The sequence below is a fragment of the Artibeus jamaicensis genome, unplaced genomic scaffold (assembly GCF_021234435.1).
Source record: "Artibeus jamaicensis isolate MK-2021 breed Jamaican fruit bat unplaced genomic scaffold, CSHL_Jam_final scaffold_369, whole genome shotgun sequence".
In the NCBI taxonomy this organism is placed as follows: Eukaryota; Metazoa; Chordata; class Mammalia; order Chiroptera; family Phyllostomidae; genus Artibeus; species Artibeus jamaicensis.
In genome coordinates, this window is record NW_026522042.1 from 2,192,318 (window position 1) to 2,205,112 (window position 12,795).

The window sequence follows — 12,795 nt, forward strand, 5'->3', positions numbered from 1 at the left end:
GTTGCTCCCTGCACATTCCTTGTCTTCTTCCGCTTGTTGGGCCCATCGTTCAAAGGACGGCTACTTTAAAGAACTCTCCCCAGCCTCTTAACTCGAGGGAAATAAGCACCTTTTGGACTGCGCATAACGAAGTAATCTTCTACCACTGGCTCGCATGGTGCCGTGTCCTGGGTTTGCAGGGGAAGGAGTCCTTACCGTGCAGGGCTTGGCGCTGCTGCTCCGGGGGTTCTGGGGCCCCAGGCTCCATCTTCATCTTCAGTGTGTCGCCAGGTCTCTTTTAAGGTTGTCGGAAGGCTGAGGCTGCTCGAAGAACCCCCGTTTGCCCGCATGAAATGTAAAAGCCAGACAGACTCGGACGGAGGCTCTCTCTGGGCGTCTTTCTTCTTACTGGGGAGCACGGTTTTCTCGCAGGCCTCAGGGAGCCTCATGTGCCAGCACCAGGTGCTGCGCTTACGTGAGGCCACCCTGCCAGGAGCGAGTGTGAGCACTAGGAAAGCTGACATCAAGGTGCGTTTCCTTCTGTGTCCGCAGCACCTGGGGTGGTGCCGGGTGCTTGGTGAATGTCTGTCGAATGGCTGGGTGGGTGGGAGGACCAGCGAATGGGTGGATGAGAGTGTGTGGTTGGAGTCCTTGAGGAGCCACAGACGTGGCCCTGCACCCTGAGGACGTGAGAGGCTCCCGTCTTCTCTCTCCACTCCGCTGAGGTCGGCACCTGGCACCAGGTCGTCAGGGGTGACTGGCTCCCCATGTGAACGCTTGGATTCCCGGGGGCTGCTCATGACTTCGGAAAGGCAGTTTCAGTTTCAGAGCATGTGTGATGGGGACATTCAGCCACACCCTCTACCTAGAGTGGTAAGACTACCCCTTCTGTTGTAACTGTACAGGTTGGAGTTGGGTGTTTGACCTTTTCGTCCAGCTGTTGTGATGGGAGGGGCACCAAGCACACAGCTGTGCGCCATGAGCACGAGGGTGGCCACCGACCGCGGCCAGAAGGACTCCCGGCCTTGCTGTGCCTTCTGGGTTTGGTTTATGGGGTGGAAATGTTGGGATGTGGCATCCCACGGGTGTTCCTGATTTTCCCAGTTAGACTCACCCCTCAAAGCACCTGGCACTGGGCTGGTGCTGCCCCCATTTCTCATCGTCACGCGGTGACTAACAAGGTGCCCTCACCCAGGCTGGACGTGTGCCGCCCTCACCCCATGGCCGGTCGCCTTGGCCCAGCCTGGGTTTGGGCTGTGCAGAACTGGAGTGCGGAGTCCCACCCTCTCTGTTTGTGACGCAAGTTAACGATGCCAAGACCGGGCATGATTGACTGGGTAGCGGGGAGGTGAAGAGGAGGGACTTTTCCCGGAACGGTATTGCGTCATTCATAGGCCACGTGAGGGGCAGCCTAAGGGGCGATGGTATTTCTCTTTGGGTCTATTTCATCTACCAGCACAGTCATTGGACTTCACTGTCATTTTGTCTCACTATGTCCAGGTCCCTTTCTTGCTCTTAAATGTGGCAGATGAAAATGGAGTTTTGTGTTGAAAGCGTGACCTCACAACTGGGGTTTCCAGTGAGTCCCACGTATTCCCAACGGACCAGTGCCCTTCGCAGGGGCCTTCAGCTTCTTGTCTTTGGGCCCCACTCCCTGGGTGCCCCCCAGGCTGTTGGGTCCCCCGGATGGGTCTGCAGGCCTCGTTGTAATTAGAATGACTGGAACTAAGAAGAATGATGGCTTCCTAAATATTTCTCACAGATCCCTGACATGTGTACAGTAGGTACTTAACACCACTCATTGAATTAGTTGGTTGGGACATTCTCTTGGACTTGTTCCGCCATAGGTGATTAGGTACCTTTCGTTCGCACAGGTTCCTCTCTTCCCTGGTGGCCTTTGTGGTCATCTTTCTGCCCAATGACCCTTCAACCTGGATCCCATTAAACCTAAGTGTGCTTTTAGGTACGCCACCCTGGGCACGGGATGTGACTGTTTGGAGGCTTGGTTTCCTTACTGGTGACGTGAGCGTGAACGGGCACCTGCCTCATCAACTGTCCTGCACAAACGCATCGGTCCATGCAGAACTCACAGCACAGCTGACGTTTATTTAAAAGCCGCACGTGGCTGGGGTAGCCGTTGGCTGGCTGTGGATGCGGAAGCTGGGCTGTGAGCATCTCCTGAGCTCTGTGCAGTTTGCAGGGAAGCCCGCTGCATGCGTTCTTGCCGTATGGAAATGGTGGGCTTCACATCCTGTTTGTGGAATTGTGATGATCTTATGCGTGAAGAAGACACATGCAGACAATATTCCTGTGGCTTTGGACATTTGCCACCGGGTTGCACTGTCTTGACTTTCGCTCCTGGAGCTGGGGGCAGTCCTTGAGCACATGGATCCCGTCTGCCTGTCACCTGCAGCAGATGCTGCTGGCGGCCTGCGCCGGCTCCTTGGCTGGGCCGGGGCGTCCATCTCCCAGCTGCTGTGGGCGCTGGCTGCTGACGACTCACACCTGTGCCCTTCTCCGGAGCCGGCTCTCGACTGACAGTACCCGCCTCTACCCATTTGGGGGGTTTGGGGAGGTTCTGAGATCCTCCCTGCGGTTCCCCAGGGGGCTCGTAGCTGGGGCCTGTGCAGGGCCGTCGCCCTCTTGCTGTGGCCTGGACAAGTGCTCCAGTTCGGGCCATGCCGCAGAGCTCCTGGTGGCATCCAGCCTCGGCCAGATCCCTGACAGCACGTCTCTGCGCAGCTCCTGCTCCCGCCCCAGCGTGAATGCTGTCACCCCCTCTCTCCTGACAGCAGCCTGCCTGTCATCACACGCAGAGGAAATGCCATCTGACATGCCCTGCCCGTGGGGGCCTGACCTGCGGCGCTGCACCCCTTGTTGTTCTCCCCGTCCCAGCACCGCCGGTGCAGCCAGGCCCTGCACGGCGTTGCCTTGGGCTGACATTTCTTCTTTCTCTTGTTTCGATTTGCTTTGTTTTCTTGGTTGGACCCTGCCCGATAGGCATCGGCCCTGCTCCTGTCTCGTGTCTTTGCACATTTAAGCTTCCTCAGCATCAGTGCCTTGGTCTTCTTCTACCCCCGTGGGTCTCAGAACAGCACCTTGAGAACACCCGGGCTTCGCCATCGGGAACTTGGCCTCGAAGTTGGAGTCGGTCCCATCTGCCCCTCACCGTTGCGGTACTGTGAGCTGTTCTTTGGAAAACTCTTAGCACTGTGCCTAGAACGTAGAAAGTGCTCAGTCAGCGGTAGCTGTTGATTCTGCTGTCCCTCACCTGAGGGACTCGCCTGCCGGGGTGAGAGGCGGCTTCCTTGCTCCCAGAGCCCTGGCGGGGGGCCTCTGCTTCAGCACCTCCTCATGCAGGGCGGAGGCCTGCACTTCCCCAACAGCCAGACGCTGCTCCCTGTCGTTGGGGTGCCGGCTCACGAGGGGAGACAAGACCTGGTAACGTACATGCCTGGCCTTTGCTGATGTCCACAGGGAAAGTGCCCCGATGCCCTCCAAAGTCAAGCTGCCGACGCGATGTCCCCGAGCACAGGGCTGGGAAGAGCACAAGGCCGGCTGGTGCCACCCAGCACGTGCCGCCCCTGCTGCCGCTCTCGGTGTCCGTGCCGTCGGGTGGTTCTTCCCATAAAATAAAAGACACATTTTTCATTTTCACCAATAACTGTATTGACTTGGATATTTTGAGTATGTCAGCTATCCACCGCCTGGTATAACGTTGATTGTTCTCAATTAATGTCTTGATTTGATCGCCATCAACTTCAGCTGGTCCACCTGACCGTGGAGCATCGTCCAGCGAGGAATCTCCAGCACGAAACTTCCTAAACCACTTCTGACACGTCCCATCAGTCACGGCACCTTCTCCACACACTGCACAAAGCTTGTTTTGCGTTTCAGTTGTGTTTTTACTTTTCTTAAAATAATACGCATCATAGACCGAAAATGTTGTATGTTTTCTTCCATCTTCGATGTTTAAATGGCTACATAAAAATTCACCAATTTTGATAAGTTTTTTTATTTTTATTTTATTTTATTTTTTTTAATTTTTTTTATTGATTATGCTGTTACAGTTGTTCTATTCCCCCCTTCATTCCCCTCCACCCTCCCCCCCATCCCCACCATTACCCCCCCTTTAGTTTATGACCATGTGTCTCAAGTCCTTTAGATTCTATATTTCCCATGCTATTCTTGCCCCCCCATCTATTTTCTATCTACTGTCTATGCTACTTATTTTCTGTACCTTCTCCCCCCTTCTCCTCCTCCCACTCCCCTGTTGCTAACCCTCCTTGAGATCTTCATTTCTATGTTTCCACTCCTGATCTAGCTGTCCTTTTAGTTTGCTTTTGTTTTAGGTGTGGTTGTTAATAACTGTGAGTTTGTTGTCCTTTCACTGTTCATGTTTCTTTAACTTCTTTTTTTAGATAAGTCCCTTTAATATTTCATATAATAAGGGCTTGGTGATGATGAACTCCTTGAATTTGATCTTATCTGAGAAGCACCTTATCTGTCCTTCCATTCTAAATGAAAGTTTTGCTGGATGGAGCAATCTTGGTTGTAGGTCTTTGGATTTCATGACTTGGAATACCTCTTTCCAGCCCCTTTTTGCCTGTAAGGTCTCTTTTGAGAAATCCGCTGACAGTCTGATGGGGACTCCTTTGTAGGTGACTGTCCCCTTAGCTCTTGCTGCTTCTAGGATTCTCTCCTTCATTTTAATCTTGGCTAATGTAATTATGATGTGCCTTGGTGTGTTCCTTCTTGGGTACAACTTCTTTGGGACTCTCCGAGCTTCCTGGATTTCCTGGAAGTCTATTTCCTTTGCCAGATTGGGGAAATTCTCCTTTATTATTTGTTCAAATAAGTTTTCCACTGGTAGCTGTGCCTTTCCCCCTTCTGGTACCCCTATAATTCGGATGTTGGAGCGTTTAAAGATGTCCTGGAGGTTCCTAAGACTCTCCTCATTTCTTTGAATTCTTGCTTCTTGACTCTTTTCTCTTTGGCCATTATTTGCTTTCTTCTGGTCCACTCCATTGATTTGAGTCCCAGTTTCCTTTTCATTGCTATTGGTGTCCTGTGCAATTCCATTCATTTCAATTAGTTTCGCCTTCATATATTTGTCTAATTTGTGGGTATAATCAACCAGTTCTGTGAGGATCCTGATGACCAGTGTTTTAAACTGTGCATCTGTGAGTTTTGCTATTTCTTCATCGCTTAGATCTATGGGCTCTGGGGCTTTGAGATCTTCTCGCGACATTTTTGGTCTGTTCTGGCCCTTTAAGTGTGAGAAGCGGTGCCTTGGACTCCCAGGTCGCTGGGTTGTGACGCTGTATGTGGGGGCGTGGTTAGAGCGGGGAAATGGCGACCCCCTCTGCTGTTTCTCACAGCTGGGTGAGGATTAGTGTCTTAGGTGGTTCACCTGGGCCGGGCCACTCAGAGTCGCTGGGTTATGACACTGTATGTGGAGGTGGGGTCAGAGCAGGGAAATGGCGGCACCCTCCACTGCCGCTTGCCGCGGGACCCGCTGGGCCCCGGTCCAACCGCCCACTCCCTCGCCTGTCCACAGTCAACACGCAGCCCCGCTGCCCCGCTGTCTCCCCCGAGGTCACTCGCCTGGTGGCTCGCTCGGTCGCTCACTAGGTCCAACCCTGCGCCTGGATTCCGCGCGTATGTATTCCGCGCGCCTGAGTCCATCTGACCGAGTTTTCCTGTGCAACCCCGCTTCACCAGCCGCTGGTTTCGCCCCTTACTGGTCAGGCTGAAGAATTTGTTGTTATCGGACTTCCGAAAAGTTCAATTTTCCGTGTTTTGGCTGAGTTTTCTGTTGCTAATATTTAGTTGTCTCTAAACTTGGTTGTGTGAGAAGGCACGGCATCTCCACCTATGCCTCCATCTTGGCGGAAGTCTGATAAGTTTTTTTAATGCTCACTGATACGACAGCTGTCACAATACAGTCTAGCAACATTGTTTTGAATGAAGTTAGAGACGACTAAGCGCTGCTAGAGACATCGTACAGAAAAATCCAAACGCAATTTTCGGCCCGGCCAGTACTTGGCACGGTGCTGGGACCAAGACGCTCAGTGGTGATCTGGGCGTCATCACTAAGTGGAGGTGTGGTCAGGTGCCCTGCACAGGGAAATGCCTCCATAACCTGATTTTGTTATATAAGCAGAATCCAGCCCCCCCCCCCCAAACGCACACATCACAGATCTCCAGTTTGGGGTCGACTGCACACGTGCGTGACCCTCAGTTGGTTTCCCTCTCCTGGCCTCGGTTTTCCCGGAGACCGGGACTGGAGAGCCCCGGAAACCCCTTCTGGTCTCAAAGTCCACGAAGCCCACTTCGTGTGCGACTTCACTCCCTCGTCCCCTCACTTCCCTCGTTCCTGCGCCGGGCGCTGGTCGGCACCGTGCTGGGTATCGGGGGTGCAGCCAGCAGCTGGGCGCAGCCGCGTCGTCATGAGACCACAGGTGTGTCTGTTGCCAGGTGGGCTCCTGCAGGTGCCCACGAAGGGCCGAGATTCGGGCGTGTCGCACGTGCCAGCACTTTGACAAACACAGGTGCTGGGCCTCTCACTCCGCTTCCTTGAGCAGATCACACAAGGCTGCCCGATGGCCGACCCATTCTGTTAGAAAATGTCACCAAGCCAATGTCGATGGCAGGGGGAAGTCCCAGTGCACAGCTGGGCTGCACTGTTCTCCAAGGCGGCTGTAAACCAAGTGTGCAAAGAGTGCCATTTGTTTAGGGCTGTTACGCAGACTCGGGAAACATCCTTTAGCTGAGAAGCGTGTCTCTGGTCAGCAAGGCATGGGGGGGGGATTCTTCAACTCCTGCGTCTCCCTCAAGTTCACGTCCATTCATTGGCCCGGATGCCTCCTTTGTTCTCAGCAGCCATGATCTCTGCAGTTAATTTTTAAAAGCTTCATCGGTTCCCAACAGGAACTACTGCCGGGAGTGTTTCTCGGTTGCTGAAAGCTATTTTTAAAAGGAGATTTGTTCCGCTTTGACAGGGGCCGATCACATCCGGAAGTACTGGAGCCGCTACTACCAAGGGTCTCAAGGGGTGATCTTCGTGCTGGACAGCGCGTCCTCGGAGGGCGACCTGGAGGCGGCGCGGAGCGAGCTGCACTCGGCCCTGCAGCACCCGCAGCTCTGCACCCTGCCCTTCCTCATCCTGGCCAATCACCAGGACAAGCCGGCTGCCCGCTCCGTGCAAGAGGTACGTCTCCGCGTCTCCCGCCACGGTGCCTGTCACTCAGGACGTGTGGTTGTGCTGTGTTTGAGCGTGACACGTTGGCTTTCGTGGGAAGCCTGTATGGATCCGACAGGAATTACTGTTTATGTGCCCGATTCCTCTCGGAGCGCAGGGACTTTTTAACTGTTTAGCAAAGCAAGGGGACTTGTCTGGGCATCTTCCCCATCTCTTCTGCAGGGCCGGCGGCCTGGCAACGTCAGGTTCTTCACCCCACCACTTACTGAGGCCCTTCTCCTGTTTCCCAGCTCCCCGCGCGTCCCCAGGTGCCCCTCGCCCCTCTGAGACGCTCGCTGTCGACCGCAGCGGCGGGTCCTGTCCTGTGGCCAGCCGGGCTGGACGCGGGGGTCTGGTCTCGCCAGTCCCGTGCCAGCCGACACAGGGGACCTGCTCTTCTGCATCCTCGTTCACCGTCCTGTCTCAGCCGACACCTGTCCCCTTAAAGCAGGAGACTGATGCTGGACAAATAATCGGGTCTCGCTCCGCAGAGCTTCTGTGGAGCAGGGCATTCCGTCCTGGCACTCAAGGAACAAGATGTGTAAAGCGTTTCCAAAACGGACACAATAGCAAATGCTCGTCCAGGTGCGGGGACGTGAGAACACTGGGTGTGTTCCCCGCCACCCATGAGGGCCCGGATGCGTGCCCCGCTCCGGAGGGTTGTGCACTCACTCTAATAATGACTTCAGAACCAGTGGGCTTACGGGAAGGACTTGGCTCTCTAGTCTGAGAAATGAACGAGAAGCCAAGGGTGGGACATGTTGGGTCCCGCCCTCCCTCACACCTGTGGGCGAATGGCTGTGTTCCCGTGGCTTGTCTTCTCACCTGCAAGGTGGGAGCAGGGCACTGTCGTCAGGATAAGTGAGTGGATTAATTTGAGTCATGCATGTCGAAGTTTAAAGTGATGCATATTAAGAGGTACCCTATGCAGAAATTTTTCATTTAAGTTTCAGACAAAGGGTTAATCGGGCAAGGATTTCTTAATAAGTAGAACACACATCCTTGAGTTGTCTCCTTCAGCACTAGGTAGTTTGCCCCTTTTTCTTTTTTAGGTTTTGGGAAATACCTCATAGGGAATCTTAAGTCACTGAAATAAAAACATAGCAGAACAAATCTATCCTGAGAGCCATGAGTATGCAGACCTTCCCATCTGTGCTGAAGACCTCGGGTCAATCTGAACTTCTCAGCACCCAGGTTTTGCCGGCAGTGTGGACGTAATAGTGCACAATGCCGGGTAGTTATGAGCGTTGACTTAGTTTGTAACTAGAGGGTGCTTTGTGGACATGTTATTGTGAGTGCAGTATGGGAAACACAGTACATGTATGTGTTCAGAACTCACAAGCAGTATAACATTTTGTACAGGTGTACTCTGTAACACATGGGCAGTAGAACACAAAACGTGAAGTAGATAAAATACAAGTGGCTTCAAATCACTTTATTCAAATTAGGAGCAATAACAGGGAGAACATTCTGTTTTTAAGTTTAAAAAACTGTGAACCTGTTCTCTTAGACACCGTGCGGTGGAAGCTAGTGTGTTCTTTAACCCCAACACACAGCTCGCAGTGACCCGCCGGAGGAAGCCCAGCTGCGACAGTGAGGGAGGGTGGCTTCTGGCAGCAGTGAGGTGCTTCGGGGGTCACGTGGCCTGGGGGGCACCTGGCGTCCTGGGAAGGGGCACACGTCTCTCTGTGATTCATCTCTTCCTGACACGCAGAGTGTCAGTGTGCAGTAATCACGGACTTGATTTGAAAATGCGGATGCTGGAGCGTAGGTGACTTTGACTTTCGTTTTTATGGTTTTATGTCCGATAAGTGAATTGTCCTCAGACTTTTTGCTTGGGGTGACATTTGCAAATGCCATCGTGAGGACGACTTTTGTGAGCATTTTCCCTACGAGTGTGTGAGCGAATACTCCACCCAGTGCGTGTGCGCACGGGCGCCTTCCGTGACAGACCGTGAACTGAGTCGGAGCCCACGGAAGGGCCCGTCCTTCGGGTGTGGGAGAGAGAGAAATGGCAGCTTCCTAATCTCCCCGCTGCCTGAACGGGAGACGTTTCTCACGGTAGTCTTAGGATGTCCTGTGGAAATCCTCCCAGGAATGTTTTAGGAATTAAATCAGTACCTTCCTGTTAGCATAAAGATGGAATTGTGAAACCGAATCGTAGCTTCTTATAAACAGTAGCCTCCAAATGCTTGGGATCGGCACAGGGAGAAGAGGGAAGGACAGGAAGCCGGGCCGCGTGTTACTGGAAGCGCGTTGAGAAGTGGTCGTGTGTTTACCCCTCCGGCTTCCCTCATCAGGACTGCGTTCCGTGCCCTGGGCTTTGCTGCTTATGAACATTTGTATTCGTTTGCACCTGCCTGTGTGTGCACTTGGTAGAATCTCCAAATGCTAAAGTGATGGTGTTTTCCCTGTGAATTTTAGGCAAACTCCCATTCTTTCAGAATGAAGGAAAATGAGCGCAGTTTACAAAAAAGCCCTGACCAGTTCTTCACTGCGGTTGAGGGAAGGTGAGTCCCAGGGGCTCATTGACTCTTCCCGCCTCCCAGTGCAGTTAATACACTTTGTGTTTGATGTGTTACTCCAAAATGTCTCAGTTCCTTCTTCTGACACTGGAATAAAACTTTAAGAGGTCATTAGTCATTTAGTGCGGATACCGAGGTATTGAGTTTGGGAGCTGGGGGAAGCCAGCGACATCTAAGGGAGAGAGAGCTGGGTCGTGCCTGGGACCCCAGCGGAGGGCGAAAATCGTCAGGAGGTCGAAGACGCTTGGTTCCACGCGCTGGGCTGTGAGCGGCGCTGCCCTGTCTGGGTGGAGGCCCGGGTTCGCACAGAACGACAGTGGTTACAGTTACTCTGTGCGCCGCAGACAGAAGGCAACACTCGGTTACTTTATTGCCCTTTTATAACGCAAGTGGAGTCTTGTGCTCTGCAGTTTCACTTTCTGTAACACACCTGGTAATGACCTAGTGCAGCTCATTTAAGATTTTAATGTCTTGAGAATTGATAGTAGAAACTATTTTTTTTTACACCAATCAGTTTTTTTAAAAGAAAACAGCAAAACACTGGGAAAAGCACCCTTTACATACTGTCTGTAAGCCAAGCAGTTCTTGCAACAGATGTTTGCTCTGTTCGCCTTGGGAGGCGTAGTCAGCACAGTTTTCCAGAATTTACTCATAACTACTTTTCTCCATAGAAAACATAACATACAAATCTTGTACTTATGTCATGGGGCCCACTTGATTCATTAGGGAAGATTCTGGTCTAACTTAAATGATAAAGCTTTTAAAATGAAAATCATCTTAAGGGTAATTGGGCTGGTTTTTTATTTGTATTGAATTATAATTGTGTCTAATTCACTTTACAAGCCCCAGAGGAGAGCATGCTGCAGTTCTGAGGTTGGGGGGGACCGGGAGGATTTCAGAAGTTGCGCTAGTGCCCGAGCCAGTGCGTGTGCTCAGCTTTCCCTCCGCACCTCGCGGCCGCGGGGCTCTCAGCGCCCAGCTCTTCCACACCCAGCGCTCGATTCCTTGGGCATCGCCAAGTCTTCCAAAGGGACATGTTTGGTCAGCACCGGAGAACTAGTTTGTCCTCTCGGCAAAGCCATCGGATCTGGTATTTGTCTGTACCTTTAACTCATAAGCATTGGACTTCTCAGGAGTGATGGGTGCAGTGTTTTTGAATTAAAGCAAATATTAAGAAATATGAGTGCTGTGCAGCGCAGACCTGTGGAGTGGAATTATAAGGTCAAGTGGGTCGACTGCTTGCATGGCTCGTTCATTTTAGCACAAGGAAACCCAGCTTCTCCCGAGAGTGTCAGCGTGGAAGTTAAAATCCAGGATCCAGCATTTCTCCACTTTCACGCAGCCGTAGTTCAGTTTACGATGTGGGGTGCGTAGAATGTGCTGGTCTCTTAAAAAAGAATAGAATGTAAATGTAAGAGGAGTATTTGCAAGTCTTTCTGTCACGATGTAAACATGACTTTTTACACCATGTTTTGTTTGGATTATAAATATTCATATTTTGAACAATGCTTTCAATATTCAGTGTATCATGAATAATTTATCTGGTTCTCACTTTTTAGTCTATAGACATCTTCCGGAAGAGAGTGCGAGTGTGTGTTTTGTGCTGTTTGACTATCACACTTAATTATAATAACCTGTGTATCAATAAGTATTTCAACATTGTGTACTTTCTCCCCTTCCTACCTAGGGTCTGAGAGAGTTTGGAGGAATTAGAAATTTTGGACAATGCTGATCTATAGGTCATAAGCCTCTAGATTAAACTGTTTATTTTATATGCTGCTTACCAGTGAGCAGTTCTTTCTTGCAAATATCTGATTTTCCACAAGTTTTTTATTGGAAAATGCACAGCACTGTTTAAATCACATAAACTACTTAGCTTAGTGTTACTCTCTGTACATGGGGAGATACATGTGTGCATGTGCGTGTGTGTAAAACAACCATGGTAAAGTCTCCCGTACTTTACATCTTTGGAGTCTTCCAAGTCCCGTGACCTGCTTCTTGGCAGGGGTGCAGAATACTGATTAGATTTCGCAGCCCGCAGCCCGCATGCCGATTGTGTGAGCAGTTTGAGAACTCCCCAATGGGACGTACACTTACTCTAACATGATACGAGATACAAATTATTTTTTGTCCGTTCCTTACAGATGTGCTTCACTCTGCCGCAGATTAATCTCGGGGAAACAATTAGGGGTTTGGAAGTCAATTTCCCAGTGAGTGACTCAGTGATCTCTCAAAAATGTTTACTAACTTCCAAGAGAAGCTGAAAGGGCAGTTGTTCCAATAGTTAGTCCCAAGGTGTTGTTACTGGAAATATATTTTAAAGAGCAAGTTTTAGCTGAGAATGCTCAAACAGCCGGAGTATTTTATTTTTTGTACAGTCAGGGAGTTTTTTTATATGTATTCCCCGAAAAGTGTATTTGTGTATTTGGTCACTGATCCTGAATCTGGCCACTTTGATGCCATATATGAGGGATCTCTGTGGGCCCGTGCTGGGACCCGCCAGGCGGTATTACGGAAAGCGCCTGCCCACGGCAAATTAATACAGTTTCCACCAACAAACATGTTACAGGAAAAGGGTCCCTTCTCTCCAGAACTTTGTTTAGGTGGGTAACAAAGTAGCACATCTGAAAATACAGTGCTGTGCGCCCCACAGAGTTCCTTTCTGTTCTAAGGCCGCCATTGCTTTCCACTTTCTTTACTGTGCCTACCTTCATTTTATGTACAGCTGGCAAATTTGGGATCTCTTGCAGCTCTTACTCTTACTTCCCTGTCCAGACATTTCGGGGCCAGCTCCCACCTGCACCCCGCGGTACCTCTCGGAGCCTCCAGGTTGCCGCTGCCCCAGGCCTTGCCTTTCTTTTCCTGACAGCAGGAAGCACAGGCTGCCGTCTCCTGATTCCTTCTAGAGTCCGGCGGAATGCCACAGCCCTCACACGCCAGCGTGCCTGACCACCGAGTCCCCTTTCTCACTCCCATTCACCTGCCGCTCCCTCCTGTTGTCTTGGGAGGCCCCCCGGAAGGATCGTGCGTCCAAACACCCCCCGCCTT

At 51.4% G+C, this 12,795-nt stretch overlaps 1 protein-coding gene across 2 annotated transcripts in view; it reads left to right on the forward strand.

Moving 5' to 3' along the window:
• ARL15 (ADP ribosylation factor like GTPase 15) overlaps positions 1-12,795 on the forward strand; it is a 303,049-nt gene that overhangs the window by 147,627 nt on the left and 142,627 nt on the right. For both annotated transcript variants that reach the window (XM_037145122.2, XM_037145124.2), the window contains exon 4: positions 6,984-7,192. In XM_037145122.2, coding sequence (XP_037001017.1) covers positions 6,984-7,192 — 209 coding nt within the window. The remainder of the gene's footprint in view (positions 1-6,983; positions 7,193-12,795) is intronic.